This window comes from Ailuropoda melanoleuca, chromosome 11, assembly GCF_002007445.2.
Source record: "Ailuropoda melanoleuca isolate Jingjing chromosome 11, ASM200744v2, whole genome shotgun sequence".
NCBI lineage: Eukaryota > Metazoa > Chordata > Mammalia > Carnivora > Ursidae > Ailuropoda > Ailuropoda melanoleuca.
Window position 1 is genome coordinate 9,667,400 of NC_048228.1, and position 21,154 is coordinate 9,688,553.

A 21,154-nucleotide genomic window follows, 5' to 3' on the forward strand; every position below is an offset into this window, starting at 1 on the left:
AAATGAATAGAAATCTTTAAAAAATAAAATAAAATTTCTAAGCCTTGGAGATTTTATTTTCGTTTTCTGTTGTCTCATGTTGACTTTTTAGCAAGATGCTGGGTCTTTGTTGAAAATGTATTTGGAAAGGGAGTTAGCTCCTCCCACCATCAAATGACGAGTGTCCCAGTCTGTGAACTCCTGGGATTAATGAAGTTTGTTTTCGGGGAGAGAAGGCTGGTCTGTTGGGAGAGAGGTAGCGGACAGACAGGTAAAAGTAAAGCTGAATGACCAGGGGGCTAGGACTGAGCAGGTGAGCTTGCCACAAATACCTGGTGTTTGCAGAGCTGGGAAGGTTGGCCTTTTTTAGCCCCTCCTCCCCACATCCAGGTGGTCACTAGGTCTGTTGACAGGTCTCTTCTCTTGACAGTCTGGCCACTCTTTTCTCTGTCCATTGCTTCTTTCCATTTCTGTCTCTTAGTGTAGCCCCATCCTCTCCCTTCTAATACCCCCGCCTTGGAATTCATCTCCTGCTTCCAGGAATGTCCTTCTCCCAAACCTGTAAGCCAAGCCACATTGCAGCCAGATCTCCCAAACAGCACTCTCCTGCTTTAAAATACCTTAATGGAACCCCACTGTCCCCAGGTAAGTCCAGACTAATTTCTAGGGTGCTACATGTTTTGATTCCTCCTGCTTGCTTTTCCTTTTCTGTCCTTGACCTTCAGGTTCAGCCTGCTCAGTCCTTTCTCTGAGAAACCTTCCTTCCCTGATTAACGAAGTCGTTATTAGGTGTTTGTCCCGCATGCTTCCGCAGCAACCCGTACTTCCCCAAAGCATGGCCATTAATTCACGACAGTATTGTTACTCATATGTGGCTCCCGTTACAGTGAAGCTCTGTGAGAATAAGGATCTTGACAGCCACATTCACCTAGTACTGGCATATATTGGGCCAGTGAATGAAGAGCCAGAAGTCACAGTAGCTCTGCTTCCTTTACGGAGCCTTTCTTAATGCTTGTTTCATTTTCTTAAAAGGGGCCTGATTCAGCAGGGACTCGGGTGGTACTGTAGAGAAAGCATGGTGGACCATCCCCGTCATCATTAAATGGGCTCGTGACAGTGCCTGTCTTAGAGTCCCTTGCTGTCCCTGTGATTCTTTCCAGCCACTGCTCCACATCTCTGGTTTCCTTTATAGCTTCACTACAGTCTCCCTGTCTCCCTGCTCTGTCCATTGTCATAGGAGCTCCATTAGGCATTTGTCCCCACTGCTCTGCTAAAATTGTTGTCACCACCGCCCCCACACCTCCACCTTGGTAAATTAGTTGTTTAGCTCTCTGTCCTCCTCTTAGCCAACCCATTCATAGCTCTGGACACAGCTGATCTCTTTCTCCTTTTGAAACTTTCTTTCCTCTTCTTGGCTCTCCAGATAACCTCACTTGCCATTCTTCTGACCTGTAAGTGCTGGAGTCATCTGGGGGACTGTCTTCCTGCCTCTCTTCAGTCTGCATTCATTCTCCAGGTGGCTTCGTGCAGTCCCATGCTCCAAATACCACTTGTAGTTTGAGGACTTGTACAGTCTGGGCTCAGCCTCTTTGTTGAAATTGAGTCCTGTAAAACAAATGACTTACTATTATCTTTACTCGGGGGTGTGTGTGTGTCTCTGTCTCTCCAAAGTAACTCTTGATTCCCCCTTGACACACACAGTCACGGGGGTGGGGGGGTTGGGGGGGGGCTCAGACCTGCTTTTCCCTCAGTCTTTCAGTAAATAGGATTATTCCAGTTGCTGTGGAATCCTCCTTGACTCCTCCCTCTCTCCCTCCCTCTCTCTCCTACCCACCACAGCCAGTCAGCACTCTTGTCAGCCTTTTATCTTCAAAATATATCCAGGGTCTGACCACTTCCCATCACCTCTCCCTGCCTCCATCCTTGTCCACCTAGAGTTTCTTTTTTTCAGTCCATCTCCACCCCAGCCTTTCTGACTTCTTGCTGGTTTTTTTGAACACATCTAACTTGTTGACTCAGAGCTTCTGTGTCTGCTGTTTCCTCTGTCTGGAGGGCTTCCCTCCCCCAGATATTTGTGTGACTCATTTTCTTTAGGCCTCTGCTCCACTACCATCTTACCGGTGAGTCCTTCCCTGGCCACCTGTCTGCTGTCTACCTCAGGTTGGGCTTGGGTGGGTTTCTTCTGGGTATAGAGACTCAGAAGTCACTTCAGGTCTTTATTTCCTTCTTCAGGTGCTCCTGAGTTCTTTTTTCTTTCTCTTAAGCTTTTATTTTAATTCCGGTATAGTTAATATAGTGTTACATTGGTTTCAGGTGTACAGTGTATAGTGCTTCGGTAGTTCTGTGTGATGGTAAGTGTGCTCTTAATCCCCAGCACCTGTTTCACCCACCCCTCCCACCTCACCTCTGGTAACTACCAGTTTGTTCTCTGTAGTTAAGAATCTGTTTCTTGGTTTGTCTTTTTCTCTCTTTTTTCCCCTTTGCTTATTTGTTTTGTTTCTTAAATTCCACACTTGCGTGAGGTCATATAGTATTTGTCTTTCTTTGACTGACGTACTTTGCTTAGCATTATACTCTAGCTCCATCCATGTTGTTGAAAATGGCAGGATTTCATTCTTTATTATGGCTGAATAATATTCTTGTGTGTGTGTGTGTCTGTGTGTGTATATACCACATATTCTTTATCCATTCAACTATGGATGGACACTTGGGCTTCTTTCATGGTTTGGCTGTTGTAAATAATGCTGCAGTAAGCATAGGGGTGCATGTATCCTTTTGAATTGGTGTTTTTGTATTTTGGGGGGCTAAATACCCAGTATTGCGATTACTGGATCTTAGGGCAGTTCTATTTTTTATTTTTTTGAGGAATCTCCGTACTGTCTTCCACAGTGGCTGTACCAGTTTGCATTCCCAGCAACAGTGTGTAAGGGTTCCTTTTTCTCCACAGCTCCTGAGTTCTTAATAATTTGATTAGGCTTGGAAAATGTCCTAGCTTCTAAATACATAGTTTTGGTCAGGAAGGAGGGAGAGAATCATTCTATTCAAGATAGCCTACGAAGAACCTAACCTGGAAATGTGATTAACAGTTTTCTAGTTTCATTGTGGAATCATGAGGAATTAGAAGTCACGGCAAGACTCTTGATATCCAGTATCACTGGATGCTGGACCTGAATCCAGTTTCGAATCCAGTAATTTGTCAATATCCAACACAGGTTTCTTTTCTTTTCTTTTCTTTTCTTTTTTTCTTTAAGGTTTTATTTATTTGAGAGTAGAGAGAGAGTACTCGTACTCGTGTGAGAGAACAAGCGTGGGGAGGGGCAGAGGGAGAGAGACAAGCAGGGAGCCCAGTGTGGGGCTTGATCCTAGGATCCTGGGATCATGACCTGAGCCTAAGGCAGACACTTAACTGACTGGGCCACCCAGGTGCACCTCCAGCACAGTTGTAGGTCCTACAGTTTCTGTCAACAAAATTGTATTTATATGTGTGGCTGAACACGGAAGAGATTCGAAGCTCCACGTGGGCACACTTGGCTCACGTACGTATCCTTACCGCACAGTGTGTGGCCTGGTGTGTAGCAGGCACTCTGTAAATATTTGTTGAGTAAATGAACAAAATGAATTCCTATCTAATACAGCTTTATAAATGGGGAGGTAGAGCTTTCTGTTGCTGATCATGGTCTCCCATACACATCTTCGGTGATAAGAGAAATCGCTTGAATAGTGAGAATTGATCGTAAAGTCGCTCCTTTTTGACCTCATGCCCATGCTTCTGTTTCCCTGTGCTTTCTAGGTCCCAAAGAAGAGGATGAGAAGCCTTCAGCCTCAGTAGTGGAGCAGACAGCCATTCTTCAGGAGGCGGTTAGTCAGGATGTGCTTCCGGAACTAGTCGTCCCCCCCACTGCCTGTGAGCCCCACACAGAACCAGACGAGAAGCCAGAAGCCACGGACTGTGAGGTGAATGATTTGGAGGAGGAGGAGGAAGAGGAAGAGGACGAAGATGACGAGCTGGAGGAAGAGGGGGAGGAAGAAGCTGACGTGCCAAATGAAAGTTCTGTGAAAGAGCCAGAAATACGATGTGATGAGAAGCCAGAAGATTTATTAGAAGAACCAAAAAATGTTTCAAGAGAAACGCTTGTAGGCTCTCTAGAGGTTCCACCTGTTTCCAGAACTCCCAAAACTAAAGAGGAGGCCAACGGCGATATATTTGAGACATTTCTGTTTCCATGTCAGCATTGTGAGAGGAAGTTCACGACCAAACAGGGTCTCGAACGTCACATGCACATCCACATATCCACAGTCAATCATGCTTTTAAGTGCAAGTACTGTGGGAAAGCGTTTGGCACGCAGATCAACAGGAGGAGGCACGAGCGGCGCCACGAGGCGGGGCTGAAGCGGAAGCCCAGCCTCGCGCTCCAGGCGCCCGAAGACCCGGCTGATGGCAGAGTCCCCGGCGACAGCGCTGCTGCGAGCGATGACTCACCTCCTTCTGGCCTTGGGCAGGACGCTCTGCTCTTGCATTCAGAGAAAGCCCCCCTGGAAACTGTCAGTTCTTCTGTCGTGGAAGAGAATGGGGAAGTTAAAGAGCTTCATCCGTGCAAATACTGTAAGAAGGTTTTTGGAACGCACACTAACATGAGACGGCACCAGCGCAGAGTGCACGAGCGCCATCTGATTCCCAAGGGCGTGCGGCGGAAAGGGGGCCTCCTGGAGGAGCCGCACCCGCCCGCGGAGCAGGCCCCGCCTGCCCAGAGCGTCTACGTGCCCAGCACAGAGCCGGAGGAGGACGGGGAGGCAGATGACGTGTACATCATGGATATCTCCAGCAATATCTCTGAAAACCTAAAGTTCTATATTGATGGCAAAATTCAGACCAGCAGCAGCACGAGTAACTGTGATGTCATCGAGATGGAGTCCAGCTCTGCAGACTTGTATGGGATAAATTGTCTGCTTACTCCTGTTACGGTGGAGATCACCCAAAATGTAAAGACCACACAGGTCTCTGTAGCAGATGATCTTCCTAAAGAGCCTTCCAGCGGCACAAACAGCGAGTCCAAGAAACGGAGAACCGCGAGTCCTCCCGCGCTACCGAAAATCAAAGCCGAGACGGAGCCCGACCCCTCAGTGCCCTCGTGCTCCTTACTGCCTCTCAGCATAGCCACGTCAGAGGCAGTGTCTTTCCACAAAGAGAAAAGTGTGTACTTGTCATCGAAGCTCAAACAACTTCTTCAGACCCAGGACAAGCTGCCTCCTCCTGCAGGCATTTCAGGGAGCGAAATACCGAAGTTAGGGCCCGTTTGTGTGTCCGCTCCCGCGTCGATGCTCCCCGTGACCTCGAGTAGGTTTAAGCGGCGGACCAGTTCCCCTCCCAGTTCCCCACAGCACAGTCCTGCCCTTCGAGACTTTGGAAAGCAAAGCGACGGCAAAGCAACGTGGCCCGATGGAGTTCTGGGTTCCAAAAAGCCCAAATTAGAAAGTCATAGCAACTCACCCGCGTGGAGTCTGTCTGGGAGAGAGGAGAGAGAAGCTGTGAGCCCGCCATGCTTTGACGAGTATAAAGTATCTAAGGAGTGGGCAGCCAGTTCTGCCTTTAGCAATGTGTGCAACCAGCAGCCCCTGGATTTATCCAGCGGCGTCAAACAGAAGGCTGAGGGCGCAGGCAAGACTCCGGTCCAGTGGGAATCTGTATTAGATCTCAGTGTGCATAAGAAGCCTTGCAGTGACTCCGAAGGCAAGGAGGTCAAAGAAAACCATCTGGTGCAGCCAGCCTGCAGTGCCGTAAAGAAGAAGAAACCCACCACCTGCATGCTGCAGAAGGTTCTTCTCAATGAGTACAACGGCCTCGATTTGCCTGTAGAGAACGCTGCAGATGTGACCCGGAGCCCGAGTCCTTGTCAGTCCCTGGACCCCCAGCCAGACGCTGGCCTTGGCCCGGACTCCAGTTTATCGGCCCCTGTGGTTGAGTCCCCACCCACTGTCTCTCCTTCCTCGCCTGCCCTACAGACCTCTTCCCTTTCTTCTGGGCAGCTGCCTCCTCTCTTGATCCCAACACACCCCTCTTCTCCCCCAGCCTGTCCTCCCGTGTTGACTGTTGCCACGTCACCGCCGCCACTCCTTCCTACTGTCCCTCTTCCGGTCCCCTCTTCCGAGGCATCTCCCCGTCCATGTCCCTCTCCTCTCTCGACTGCCACCGTGCAGTCCCCGCTTCCCATTCTCTCTCCTACAGTGTCTCCGTCACCATCTCCCATCCCTTCCGTGGAGCCGCTCACGTCTGCTGCTTCGCCCGGACCCCCGACCCTTTCCTCGTCGTCTTCCTCGTCGTCTTCCTCGTCTTCCTTCTCCTCTTCATCTTCCTCCTCTTCCCCTTCGCCGCCACCGCTCTCAGCAGTATCATCTGTTGTTTCCTCTGGGGATAATCTGGAAGTTTCTCTCCCCATGATAACTTTCAAACAGGAGGAACTAGAGAATGACGATCCGAAACCCAGGGAAGAACCCCAGTCATCAGTTGAACAGGAGATTGTTCAGGAAACATTCAACAAAAACTTTGTCTGCAATGTCTGTGAATCACCTTTTCTTTCCATTAAAGATCTAACCAAACATTTATCTGTCCATGCTGAAGAATGGCCCTTCAAATGTGAATTTTGTGTGCAGCTCTTTAAGGCTAAAACCGATCTGTCAGAACATCGCTTTTTGCTTCATGGAGTTGGGAATATCTTTGTGTGTTCCGTTTGTAAAAAGGAATTTGCTTTTTTGTGCAATTTGCAGCAGCACCAGCGAGATCTCCACCCAGACAAGGTGTGCACCCACCATGAGTTTGAAAGTGGTACCCTGAGGCCCCAGAACTTCACCGACCCCAGCAAGGCCCATAGAGAGCATATGCAGAGTTTGCCAGACGATCCTTTAGAAGTGTCGAAAGAAGAAGAAGAGCTGAATGATTCCTCCGAAGAGCTCTACACAACCATAAAAATCATGGCTTCTGGCATAAAAACGAAAGACCCAGATGTCCGACTGGGCCTCAATCAGCATTACCCGAGCTTTAAACCGCCCCCATTTCAGTACCATCACCGAAACCCCATGGGCATCGGCGTGACGGCCACAAATTTCACTACACACAATATTCCACAGACGTTCACCACTGCCATTCGCTGCACCAAGTGCGGGAAAGGTGTCGACAACATGCCGGAGTTACACAAACACATCCTGGCGTGTGCTTCTGCCAGTGACAAGAAGAGGTATACCCCTAAGAAAAACCCAGTGCCCTTGAAACAGACTGTACAGCCCAAAAACGGTGTGGTGGTTCTAGATAACTCCGGGAAGAACGCCTTCAGACGAATGGGACAGCCCAAAAGACTGAACTTTAGCGTCGAGCTCAGCAAAATGTCCTCGAACAAGCTCAAACTAAACGCGTTGAAGAAAAAAAACCAGCTTGTCCAGAAAGCAATCCTTCAGAAAAACAAATCTGCGAAGCAGAAGGCCGACTTAAAAACGGCCTGCGAGTCGTCCTCGCACATCTGCCCGTACTGTAACAGGGAGTTCACGTACATCGGCAGCCTGAACAAACACGCCGCCTTCAGCTGTCCCAAAAAACCGCTCTCTCCCTCCAAAAAAAAAGCTTCCCACTCATCCAAGAAAGGCGGGCACTCCTCACCTGCAAGTGGTGACAAGAGCAGCAGCAGCCACCGCCGCCGGACGGCGGACGCAGAGATTAAGATGCAAAGCATGCAGGCCCCTCTGGGCAAGACCAGAGCGCGCAGCTCGGGCCCCGCACCGGTCCCGCTGCCCTCCTCGTCCTTCAGGTCCAAGCAGAATGTCAAATTTGCAGCTTCAGTCAAGTCCAAAAAGCCAAGCTCCTCCTTAAGGAACTCAAGCCCGATCAGAATGGCCAAAATAACTCATGTCGAGGGGAAAAAGCCCAAAGCTGTGGCCAAGAACCATTCTGCTCAGCTTGCGAGCAAGACGTCCCGGGGCCTGCACGTGCGGGTCCAGAAGAGCAAAGCTGTCTTGCAGAGCAAATCTGCTTTGGCCAGTAAGAAAAGAACAGACCGGTTCAATGTAAAATCTAGAGAACGGAGTGGGGGGCCGGTCACCCGAAGCCTCCAGCTGGCAGCCTCTGCCGACCCGGGGGACAGCAGGAGGGAGGACAGCGGTGGCAAGCAGGAGCTGAAGGACTTCAGGTAAGCCGAGTCTTCCAGGGCCAGAGGAAGTCCGAGCTGACGAGCGCGGGGTGGGGAAGACGGTTGGAAGAAAACAATATTCTTGCCCAATGGCTATTTTTTCCTTTTTCCTGTAGAATTTTGACATAAGCATTTAAAGGAAGTAGCTGTTGGTTCAGTTGGAGGCACGAAGAAGGGTCACTGCTTTGGCTGCCTCAGACCTGAATTCCCAGCTTTTGTGTCAGACCTAGGACTCACCGAGTGGTACCGTTTCTTTAACGGGGCTGGTTGTGAATTGAATTTGAAACCATGAAAAAGCTGTCAAAAGATAAAATTCTATTACGAAAAGATGAAATTCTCTCACGCTTCCTTCATATCTTGGGTAATATCTCAGTGTCACTTTGTATTATTTCCGGATCATAGATCTTGCTCGTGGTTAAGGTTGGATCACCGAGTTCATTGAAACCACATTGCAGTCTTGTTTAATATTTCTGTGACTGGAGCATAGTTATAGTAATTGAGCAAGCTTTTATTATTCATGCTTTCTTTTATAGTGTTTTAATTTGAAAAAGTTGCCTCATTAAGTTAAAACAAACACATGAAAACACCGTACTCCTTTTAAGATGCCTTAGGTCCCCCCCACCCGCTCCTGTCTCCAGACGTAGGATAGGAAACAGACCAGATTCCAAAGAAAGGAGAGGAGGGAGCTCTGAGGGCCTTGCAGTGGGGGCAGAGCCTGGCAGGTCCCTCCGGCAGGTGTGGCAGCCCAGGGCAGGTCGGCTCCACATGTCAGCGCCTGTGTTCCCCCAGTAATGGCGGAAGAATTCATCTTCGGTTGGAGGTGATTTCACTGTTTTATTCTGTGTCCTCCCTGTATTAAGAACTGTTCTCAGTGACACATTAAAAACACAGGGCAATAGTTAAATTTGTCATACTGACTTTTCAGACTTTCCAAGTTACTTAAGTAACCCGAGCTGATGTGCGTTCTCGGAATCCCTGTTTCCTGGATAATGGCTCCAGGTGAATCCCATGTAAAAGAGTCAACATCAGATAGCATTTCTGCAAAATACTTTAAAATCTTGTCCTTTCAGAGTGATGAGCTGCTCGGCTCTGGGCTTTCTTGGCTCTAACTTTCCATGTCTGAAAACTCTCTGGTGTTTCAGGCAAATTGTTAGAATGAATATTCTGGAGAGTGACTGCCATTTTGGAGAGGTCATGAGCACTCAGATGCTGTTACCACTGCACACTTGATGAGTGGAGTTCTTGGTGCTGGTGTGCCTTAAGTCGTGGCTAAAGAGAGATGTAGATAAGGGTCATCAGCCAAGGCTGGTTGGAATGACTCACTGTAGGAATGAAGGGTCACATTTTTAAAAATGTGGTGAGTGAACTAACAAATCTGTCACGGTAGTTCCAATTCGGCGTCTGGTCTCTGGCTGTGGCGTATGCATGATACAGCATCTTGGAGCTTAGCCCTGCTGAAGATACGCACCTGTTTCTCAGCTGTTCAAGCTGCCCGCCTGTAGCAGTTTAACTGTGTACCTGTTTGTACTCTGTCTGTGTTCTGGAAGTTCCATAACAGGATGTTCTTGAACCGAGTCCTTTTCAAGGTTAAAGAACCAGAAAATGCCATCATTTTCAGTGACTGTACTAAAAAACATCCCCCGGGTGGTTGATGCTTTAGAATGTACTATGTGCATCCCTTTTTGTCTGCCGTGTTACCTGAAAGAATCACTCATTTTGTACTGGATCCCATTTATATAATTCAAGGATGAGGTTATGAAAAATTAAAGTACTATAAAGTTAAACTCTGTGAGTAAGTATACACGTATGAAGTTCATTCACTTGGCCTCTTACTCATCCAGTGCTTTTTGAAGAACCCTGAAAACTGCAAAGGACCAAAGTGCCTAATAAAATTGTGTCTCTCTTCTTTGCTCCAGTTAATTTTCATTATTTTGCTTTATTTGATAGTTAACAGAGGGTTCCATTGCTGGAATGGATTTGGCCTAAGAGGAAACACTGAAGAGTCTGATAAGAAAACAGCTGTTGTTTCTAACGGGTAGATGGTGGCAGCAGGCCTCCCCTCCCCGGTAGCAGCCCCTGGTGGCAGGAGTCGCTGGCACTGTACTGTGGGCCCATCTGAATGAAGGACGTGTGTCTTACACGGGGGGCTGCTTACAGGTGACCATAAATGGGAAGTGAAAAAACCAACACGTTCCGTAGGACATCGTAGTTCAATTATCTGCACCCAGGAGTGTGGGCATTCCTTCCGAGAGTTTGTTGTGGTCGTCTTCGCACCTTGTTGAGCATTTACTCTAAAACTGGGATTCCTAAGCTCCGGCCTGGGGAGGGGGGGGGTCATCACTGTCCAGCCCAGGGCTTTTAGAAAGCCGACCTCATCCTCCCTCCGTGTGGGGTGTGTTACACTGGAAAGGAATTGTTTTCGCGGTAGTCTTCGTCCCTTCTCAGTATATTTCTGCTTGTAGATTTTATTCAGGGATGATTTCGTGGTGCATGTTTGGAAGGAGTTGTTTTGCCTTAGTTTTTTTTTCAGTGATGTTGCTTTACTTAGCCTGTTGCATATTCAAGGACTTGCACCAGCCTGGCCGCACATCCTTTTCCTGTGTGTCTCATCCTAACAAACTGTGATTAAGAGCTAGTCCCCAGCACTCAGACATTTTACATTTGAATGCCAGTTAAGGATTCCACAGTTTCTCAAGCCATGTGAATGAAGTCAGAGTTTCCCATTGAATGCTGAGGGCTCAGCAGAATTGGCCAGTTGGTCATTTCCTGGAGCACAAGACATTGTGCCAGTCAGGGTGTAAAAAAGACATGTGTTTCCAATCCTCTTCTTAGCACAAGGCAGCAGAGGACACCAGACATACCACCCATCTTTAGATTGTCCCAGGACAGCTGTCGACCCAGCGTACCCTACCCTGTGGTGGGCTCACCTCTCACGTTCAGCAGCCAGAGCCCACCTGCATGTTGTGGGACTGGAGTTAGATCTCTTGCTGAGGGCTCATTTCCACTGATGGAAAGACGAGGAAAGGGATACATTCTCTGCTCCTAGCCATCTTTGGTCTTTGTAAATTTCAAGGTGTTCTTACGTTCTTTACTGCTTCTTTCAGAGCAACTTAAAAAAAAAATACTGTGTTCCCATTTAAACACTTAAAGATGGAGAAGCAACATGAAATACCAGACTGTGTTTTCCCCTTGGCCATGAATAGATTTAAAAAACACCATGATGCTAAGTTTTCACATACCCGCCTCTGCCACGCACCACTCCAAAGAGACCTGCTTGTGGTCCCTCCCAGCCTCTCTCGAGTAGGGTACCCAAGTTCCCGTGTACCTTCAGAGCCCTTCTGTTGCTGTCAAAACGACATTTGTTGAATAGTCTATGCACCGTTCCCTTAACACTGTCAGGTCATGTCAGGTGATGTTACGTTGCCATTCATCTTCAGTTTCCTTATTTTTTAGGAGCCTCCTGTAGAAAAGACCCCCAGACAAAGCAGACTGTAATTGACTAAATAAAGATATTGCGTGCTTAACTTAGGATAAGCAATATGGCCAAGGATATGAGATACACCACGCTTGCAAGACCAGTTGAAGCTGACTCAAAAATCCGAACACACGACTGACTGTCAGCAGGTTTCTTGCTGCCCTGGTTAGGGTTGGGTCTCTGCTGCTCTGCTGGAGCCTGGCACGTGCGCTGGGCTCCCGGGCGATCGGGGTATGAAGAGGAGGGCATGTCGCCACGGTACTGGGGGCTCAGATCTGAGTGCAGCCCTGGGTCTTGGCACACAGCAGAGAAAGGAATGATTGGAACTTAACCTTGCAGACCAGGTTCTGGTTTATGAGTAGTTCTCTGTGGATTTCAGGGATGACAAATTCTGATGCACTCATTCTAAAATGTTCTGGTCCCACACCAGCTCTTGATGCCTTTCTTTTTAGATGAGTTATATACAGAGAGGCATTTAGCTCCTCTCAGCTTGTTTGTTCTTCTTTTATGTTTGTTTTTGTGTTTTAAATATGTATCACAAGCAGATTGCCAGCATAATGGGGAGGACACCAGATTGGATATGGACTTTTTTTTTTTTTTTTTAATGCTTCTTCCAGTGTCGTGTTCATATATCCACATGGACATCATCCTGTCAGATGATTATCTGGCACTAACTTGTAACTGTTATATTATCGGGGACTATGTAGCAATATGTCCGCAGCCAGGATACACCACAGGCCTCTATACATGTGTGTCTACACGTAAGTATGTGAATGAATTTACGTGCCAGGTTTTACACTTCCGTCTCTAAAAGAGAGAGCAAAAAACCCGCAAATTGGCCTCGTCCTGAGTAGATGTGTCGTTTCTCTGTGCATTCTATGCCTTCCCCTTAATTGATGACTGAGTTGGTGGAAAATGGCTTGGTTTTATTCATGTTGTTTTTTGTTCTCAACTTTAAAAGTAATCTACCTCTGAAAATGTGTAGTTTGATGCTTGTTTGGTGAATTTGTGCCACTTTAACCCTTTCACGACCATTCCCATTTTGTTACATTTCTGTTATGGGGACTTTATGTTGAAATGTTGTACAAAGCATTTGTAGCAGTTTAAAAATAAAATATTTAAAATTATTTAAATTGTTTTGGATACTTCAATTGTATTATATGTGATTTACATTTTACATTTTTGTTGGAGTTGTTAATCTGGAGCGTGTTCTTGTATTGAAGTTTGCTGTTAGTTATTTTATTGTTTCTTGTTGGAGAGTGATATAAAAGACTATTCTAATGAAAACATTAAAATTTACAATTTGACATACAAAAGGGTTGTCCGTTGATTTTAACCAATGTAGCCTTGAGAGAGAGAGGGAGGGTCATTATAGACAGGCATGCCCGTTGCTCTTCCCTCCTGGCATGAAAGAAATCATTGGAGCTTGTCAGATGTATAAGAAGTGTTTTTACGCTATTGCTAGCCAGCACTTAATAACTAGAGGGAATTCAAGTGATACGTTTTATATAATTGTAACCAATAAAAACACTTTCTAAACCCTTGTGAAAGGACTGCTTTTGTACATCCTTGGGAGCAGTTGAGGGAGGAAGAGGAAGGGGGGCCGCGCAGGAGCGGTCAGGTCGGAGGCTGCCCTCGGTAGGAAGTGCGGCGCATAGAGTCCACCCAGACGACCTCTCTTCAATTGTTCCAATTTGGCATTCACCGAATGTTGGTTACACTGCTTATATCCCATCGAGAGGGTAGATATGCAGTCGGGACAGTGGTGCTGAGAAATACTTTGTGAACTTACTTTGCTAAGAGGGAAATAAAGAATTTCGTGTGTGGCGTCTTGGCTTCGTCTGTGCTTGTTAACAGCTTGCTTTGGGGATTTTTCTTTTTAAGAATCCCTGGAAGAAGAAACCAGTTGTAACGTTTGTATTAAGCTTATATGGAATTGCTGGGTTTTTTTTTTTTAATTAAAAATGAATATAAGTTTCATAAAGTCTTCCACTGTAGCACTTGCTGTTCTCGTACTTTTTTCCTTTCTCTGTGTGTTACTGCATCTGAGGGAACGGTGGTGAAGCCGAAGGTGTGATCAGCCTCCCTTGGCCACATGGTCCCGTCTCTGGCTCACCATCCTTACCGTACTCCGCTGTTACTGAAACCCAGGGGAAGGGGGCAGGTGTGGAGGAGGCGAGGGCTTGATGGAGCCTCAGAACACCTTTCCAGAGCCCTTGTTTCAAATGTTCTGCTAAACCGGGTGCTCAGGTCACCCAGTGCCCTGTTGACGAGTTGGGCCTTGTGCCTTGTGAGATCGAGCACTGGACAGGAGAAGTGGGTTTCCAACGTGGCCCGAGTTCTCGCCATTCATCCATCCCTCCACGTGCCGGTGAACAGGCATGTGATGGGTGACCTCTGTGTCCCTGCTGTGGGTGGCTTCGCCTTGGGCAAGTTCCTTTACTTTCTGGATCTTAGTTCCCAATTTGCTTAGCAGGGAATGGGCTAGATAGTCTCTGAGTTTTCCTTCCAGAAGGAGGAGGTCTTTTTTTTACTGGGTTTGGTTACTCAAACACTGTCTCACTGGAGTGAAAGAGCAGGGCCAGGTCTGGCTCTTTGGGACCTGGATGCTGACAGCAGTGCGAGAGCGTGACAGGCACGCGGACATCGACTCAGTGGAAGAGTCCCCAGAAGTCCAGTAACTCCCACCCCACCAGGAACAAGCTGCCCCCTACCTGGTTGCTTTTACTCTTCGTGGAGTCAAACATTTTAAAAAATTCAAAAGGCTAGTAATCGAAGCCTTATGTTTCTGCTCTTTTGAAGCACCTCTCACTGTTTCTGATTACAAACCCCTCTCTGGGCTGGCTGTTTTAATTTGGTTGATTCAGGTGCTTTCTAGCAAGATGTTACACAGAATCACATGAATTTATCGAGCACCTACCATATACCAGGGCTGTGTTTGGGTGCTTAGGTTACATCAGTGGACCAAAATTCCGGCCCTCGTGGAACTTAAGTTTGCTTGGTGGTCTCCCCTATTTATACTTCCTATTGAAAATGTCGTCACTCTGTCACAGTTCTCCAAAGGCTGGGTGGTTAAGAAGCCACCTCTGGCTTCATATTTGAGGGTGGATATCTAGAGGACTGCCATCTTTTAATACTTACTTTAAAGTGACTCTTTTAAAATGATAGCTCATTTCCTGTATTTGAAACTTAGGTGGATTTTGATTTGCTATCAAACCTTCAAACAGATTGATTTATATCTATACAAGAAGTGTAAATGGCCCTTGACCTTGAAAGTGGATTGCTGTGCAGGTGAGTGACAGAAAGACTGCCTTGGATAGCAAGGCCACATTTAAAGACCTGGCTGAAGGTTAGAGGAAGTGGTTTGCCGTTTGTCTTTTTTTTTGGAGACCTGCTGGCCTATGTCCTCTTCCCTACCTGGTGGCCCCAGCCCTGCTGCTCCCACTTCGGGATCTCATCTTTCAGTGACTGTCCCCCTGAAGCACCATTGAGGGTGTATTCTAGAGCGTGGAGAGAGAGGGAGTCATCCTGAGATAGGTGGGAGGTTGGAGTGGCAGTGACTGGTACGCTGGTCGGGCGACAGGCATGGTTGTCATAAGACAAGCCACAGCCCTGCCCTCTCGAGCAGTGGTTCTACAACCGCCAGAGGTGCTAAGCTCCCAGCTCCAAAGCCCTGCAACCAGCTTTTTAAAGTAGACTGCGGGCGGGGCCTGGATAGTCTGTCGTTTAAAGCCTCAGGTAATTTACGTGCAGGGTGCAGACTTCTGAAGTGAGGTGGGAGAAATGATAACGAATGTGTGTGGCTCTTCATTGCTCAAGCACTCGTGTGCTTCCTGCGTGCTGTCTCTCTGGCCCATTTTTCTGAAGGCAGGGGTGCGGTGGGGTGGGGAGGGTGACAGGCTCGAGCCCTGGGCTGTAGAAAAGCATGTGTACTTAATGGAAAGAAGAGGTGATAGGCGCTGAGGGGAAGAGGAAGGCTGGCCGGTTGTGCAGTTTCTTAGCCAGTATTACAAGGTCGTAGCCCCTATTGGGTCCCTCCCTCTGGACGCTTTGACCTTTTCCTGGGAGTTTGCCTATAAGATGCAGGATTTTTAAGTGCACAGTGCTAGGAGATAAAAATATGGTAGGAGCAAGGTCCGGATTGGTGGGCGTGATGACCTCCATATTACTGTTAAAATTCTTTTTAGACAAAATGAAAACTGTCAAAAAAAAGATTGGAACAGAGCTTGAGGTTGGAGTGGGTGCGGCAAAGGGGAAAATGTGAACTGCTCATTGACCCATCCGTTGGGGCCATAGGGCCCAGTCTCCTACCCTGGAACCGTCCAGGCTTCCCCACCGTGGATCCCCCCCATCCCGCTTCCATCCACGTAGTGCACCCCAGCTCTTCCTCCAACCTCCTGCCCCTGTGCTGCTTCCTCTCCAGGTGGTTTTGGAAACGACCTGATAAGCCTCGTTGTGTTTGTTGCTTTTGAGTGCTTTCTGTGCTTGAGGGACTGTGCTAAGTAAGCGTCTTTCAGACTTGACAGTAAGACCTTGAAGTTGGTATCGTGTGCAGATGGGGAAACAGACCCCGGGGTGGGAGAGCGATTTTGTTCAGAGGTCCTGCCACTCTCAAGTAGCAAGTTGGGATTTGAGCTGCCATCCTTTTGATCATGTTTATAGTTGTATATATTTCTTAAAGCTTTATTTCTCTGAATGTAGAATACAGGCCTTGATACTTTCTCTACTCAGGGTTTTCTGGCTTAGTGAACAAACAGAATCATCACTGAGGGTAGGGAGTGTTCCTGGTGCAGCCAGAGTGCAGGTAGTCAGGAGCTGTCCCCGACGAGCCGCGTCCAGCCTCATTCTTACTGTGGAATATGCCTCTACCCGCTGTGGACCTTGCAGCTCCGACCGGCTTTGTAGGTCATTCTGCTTAATCAAGAAAAATCTGCTTAATAGGAACCAAGCTTGTTATAATACCCTTTGATTTTGAAAGTGGTCCCAAGGAAGGCACCTGGGGGTCATCAGGAGTCCTCCTCAGATGTCACTGGAGAACCTTGCCCTTTCGGGCATTAGCCCAGGAGGATAGTTGATCCAGACTTGCCTTCCCACCTCAGCCCAGTGCAGAGCAAAGGGTTAAGTTTCTGCCGGTAGTTACTTTTGAAGTATAGGATTAGAGCCTGGAGGGTATGTATAGGTTTTATTTACTTTCTGCATTAAGAATAAGAATTGGGGAAAACTGTCATGACTCTGCATTAAATTACTTGCAGTTGCAAAAATGACTTTCTGTTGTGAGCCATGAACGTGGTCTTGGAAATACTTTTATTTTAAGAGAAAACTTGCTGAACTGTCGGGATAATAGCATTTGTACATGCTTATGCCTTCTGCCTCACTGGGACCAGCTGGATTCCCTTTCAGCTGCCTCATATAGAAAGTGACCTGAAATTGAGGCGGATGTTCCAGAAAACAGAAAATATTTTATGGAAGGAGTTAGTGCCTGAATGTGCCTTCCCATGTCCTGCTAGTCACCCACTGCAGGAAGCCAAAGCACCCGCCCGATGAGGGGGGCATTTCACTGATGAGAGAAAGCTACGGATGGATTTTAAAGTACGGGTCTATGCCCTGAGTCAGAACACATTGAAGTGAGGCGTATTTCCGTATCCATCCGTGGTTGGACAAGCACCTACGGTATGATCTGGAATTGTGCTTGGATAACTCCCAAGTCTTAGTGTTGAATCTAAATGTAAATTTTAAATAGGAATCATTAAAAAAAAGACCTGGTATCTGTTGTACAGGTAAGTTAATAAACCAAAGGGGATTAGGCCTTAGGATACAGTTGTGGCAATTTTAATTTTTAATTTAAAAGTAAGAATTCAGTTGAAGATAATTGTGTTTGTTTTAGTATTTAATAATTGCCCAGAATATACTATTTTAATATTCTCTCTTGGAATGGAGTTATTTGAGACTCATCTGGATTTGATTTTCCCTTGCAGTAACATTCTCCTCTCACTTGCTTTTTATAATCACATCCAAACCTTGCCAGCCCAGCTCGAGTTCAGGAACATTTTCAGATGGCTTCTATTTCCAAGCTATTATTGGACTTGCGAATTTAGGCACATTCTCCTGTAGTGTTTCAGTGGGTCAGCCATTCAGAAAACCTCTTTAATGGCCAGTGTGGGTGGGTCATGAAGGCATCGGGCTTCAGGTCTGATGGACTCTGCCTGCGTCCCGGGCCCCGAGAGGGCCCTGGGGTGTAGCTGGCCGCCTCGGGGGGACAGGAGGGTGGGTGCTCCTGGCCGAGCTCGTGTGCTGGCCCCATTCTGAGTGCTTTGCAGGGCTTCCCTGCCCTGGAGCTCTCCCACCATGTGAGGGACATAGCATTCTCATTTACAGATACATCGACCGAAGGTGAGGGGCATCGGCACCTGGATTATGTCCCAGAGCTGTAAGTGGAGCCCACAGACAGCCATGTGATTCCAATCTCTTCACCACAGTGACCCCACCCGCTTCACTGTGCCCCTCGGTTTTACACAGCTATGGTGTCTCCCAGATGACCGATGATGATGTCATCGCCCCAGGGGGGTTTTGTTGAAGAGGTTGTATAACACAGTGGGAATAAACATGGGCCTTGAGCCCTTGTGCGCTGTCTTAATACCCCCGGGTACCACTCGTAACCCCGGGGGGCCTGCTGCTGGCTGAGCCTCGGCCGCCTCGCCTGCGGGTGGCTGTATCCAGAGAGGTGGGCTGTGTGCTTAATAGAAGGACTGAGTAGGTGACAGCTGTGCTGGTGCTGGTGGTCATGAGTTCTCCCCGCCCCACAAAGGAGGCCAACGGCCTGGCGGCCATCCCGGGTGGAAGGGGTGGGACTTGCATGATGGTGATCTTTGTGGAACTTTTAGAAGAGGCTCCTGAAGAAACTGATTTATTTTATTTATTTAAAGATTTACTTATTTGAGAGAGGGGGTGGTGTGGAGGGGCACAGGGAGAGGAAGAGAGAGAATCTTAAGCAGGCTCCATGCTCAGCACCGAGCCTGACATGGGGATCAATCTCAGGACCTTGAGATCACAACCTGAGCCGAAACCAAGAGTCGGACATTTAACTGACTGAGCTACTCAGGAGCCCTCCCCCCACTTTTTAAGATTTATTTATTTATTTATTTGAGAGCGAGAGAGCTGCTCGTACTTTTAAAGGCTGTGGAAGAAAGGGATTCCTTCATGGCAGCTGATAGACATCAGTTCCTATTTCCCGGAACAGATGGTCACTACTTTGGTGAGATTAAAACTTTTGTCAGAATTTTAGAAACTCCTAAAGCCTTCCTGGGTGGGCACCTTCCCTCCATTGGGGCACATGCACCCTGGCCTCCTGGGAGTCCCTCATGGGAGCCGTGCGGGCCCATGTAGGGCTTCAGCCCAGGGTGGCCAACCATGATCACGCAAGAATGGAATTCAAGGTTCAGAACTTTCTGATGGCCTCTGGTCTTCCGCACAGCATAGTGTGGTACAGGCCAGCACTGGCCTGATTTTGAGGTTTCACTGTGATTTCATCGCAGGCGATGGAATGTACGTAGGGGTGTTGATTGGCTCTGGACCTGGAGCTGCTGAGCAGCTGTCACCTCCTCCAGGAAGCCTTCCCTGACCATCCAATTGGACATACTGCCCTGGGCCCCGGTTTTCCTTTCTGCAAGATAGCAGTAGTGATCCGACTGCAAAGGGGGGGGGGTGTGAAGACAGCAGATGAGCCTGTGAGGACCACAGACGCGGCCCGCTGTAGTACGGGGCGTTGTACACGGTGGCAGCTAGACAGTGAAAGACACCCTCCCAAATGTCCACTTGAATGTGACTGAAGGTTGTGGCTGGCGCTCAAAGCTCACTTGCCACGTAGGAGATTATATATGATGGCACAGGGTGCGGAAGCTGGAATGCTCCCTCGTCGTGCTCTGCCTCTGCCCATAGGGGTGAGGAGCTGCCGGCCCTGCTGCCATCGACCCCCGGGCCTTCGCTGCGTCTGAGCCAGGCCGGGGCTGTGTCCTTTCTACGTCAGGCACCCCCACGTCGGAAGTAAAGAGACGGAGCTCTCAGGACAACCATTTTTCAAAACAGGGTGAGGAAAAAGCAGACTAATTTTATCACCTCTCCGCATAAGGTTATTTCTCTTAGTTTTGAATTTCAGACCCAACATGGAAATTTTTAAAAGCCAAGTTCAGAAGAAAACCTTCATTAGCTCTGTGAAATCATGAAAACCCAACCAGGGAACCCCAGTTCATTGAAATAATAATTATGTAAGACGATCGCTGTTAACTTTAACGAGCTGGCTAGCCACCGTTTTCAGGGCTTTTCATAGATTCTCCCATGTGATCATTACGGCGACTCTACGAAGTCAGTCCTTTTGTGTTCTCCCATTTTACAGGCAGGGACCTGTGGCACAGAGAGGGGAGGCCGTTTGCTCGAGGTCACAGCAGTGTGGCTCCAAGTCTGTCAGGAGTCTGTTCCCTCTCTTCCCCGCAGGTCTGGGAGTGAAGCCCCCACCCTTGCTGCTTCTTCCTCCAATGGCCTGTCCTTTAAGAAGCAGGGAGGAGACATGCTTTATTAGTCCGCGGCTGCCCACGTGTTGACAAGAAGCACCTGCTCACTCAGACGTGCTAAACCTGATGGAGGTGAACACAGCTCTGGGCCCTTCCTGGCCCCGCTGTGTTTGGTGTGTGCTTGGGATACAGGACTGAGTGGTGGCAGCTAACCTGGTGTTTGGCCCCATCTGCACAGCTTGGTTGGGGAAGGAGCCGACCCACAAGCTGACTGGTTCAGACAGTCAAACCTAGCTTCCTAGTGTCCCTTCTATTTGCACGGAAATCTTCCCAAGCCGTGGTTGTCAAGTTAGGGTTCCCCTGTGTGCGCGGGGAGCAGCTGCCTGGTGCCGCGCAGGCTTGCCTCGGAGGTGGGGTCTCGCTCAGGGGGAGAGGGCTGGGCTCAGAGCCTGTCGTCTGCCTCAGATGCAGGAAGGGGTGCTGGTGCCGGGAGTTGGCTATCTCTGGTCCCACCTGTCTGCTGCCTCCCTGCCATTAGAAACTACACTGGGCAGAATTTCGCCTTCCCGTGAAGGCTGAAGGTAACCAATTACTGCTTCGTTGTGGAAAAGTGATGCCCTCGGAGACAGTTCGGGCATACAGGACGCTGAAACTTCTTGAGAAGGATGTGCTGCTCACCGTCCCCTTTCCTGTCCTTTATGGAGCCTATCTGCACTCCCCATGTCCCCAGATAGGCTTCTGTTAATCGTCTGTGGGCGAGGAAGCTAGATAGCAGTCCTGTCGATACTATATGCAGACAGAAAGGTGCTAGGCTCTGGCAGAACACCTAAGGACCGACCTCGTGTGCAAAGCGCGCTAATGCCAGAACGTGGCTTTTCTGGCATGACTTGCTTACTCATTTAAATAAATAGGTCTTGGCTCTTGGTTCTTTGTGGGCGAGTGATGTTGCTGGACAGCTGACCTTGGGAGAGGAGAGTGTTAGGTGTAACAAACATACAGACAGCTTTTTCTCTTGAGCTCCTAAA

The 21,154-nt window shown here is 48.3% G+C and overlaps 1 protein-coding gene across 6 annotated transcripts in view; it reads left to right on the top strand.

Moving 5' to 3' along the window:
• Positions 1–21,154, top strand: part of PRDM2 (PR/SET domain 2) — a 105,349-nt gene that overhangs the window by 66,751 nt on the left and 17,444 nt on the right. For 2 of the 6 annotated variants that reach the window (XM_034671232.1, XM_034671237.1), the window contains one exon: positions 3,770–8,150. The exons of 1 other annotated variant lie outside the window; for it this stretch is intronic. In XM_034671232.1, the coding sequence (XP_034527123.1) occupies positions 3,770–8,150 (4,381 nt within the window). Of the gene's footprint in view, positions 1–3,769; positions 8,151–8,266; positions 12,942–21,154 lie in introns of those variants that run through there. 3 more of the 6 variants (XM_034671233.1, XM_034671236.1, XM_034671234.1) reach the window with 3 other exon arrangements.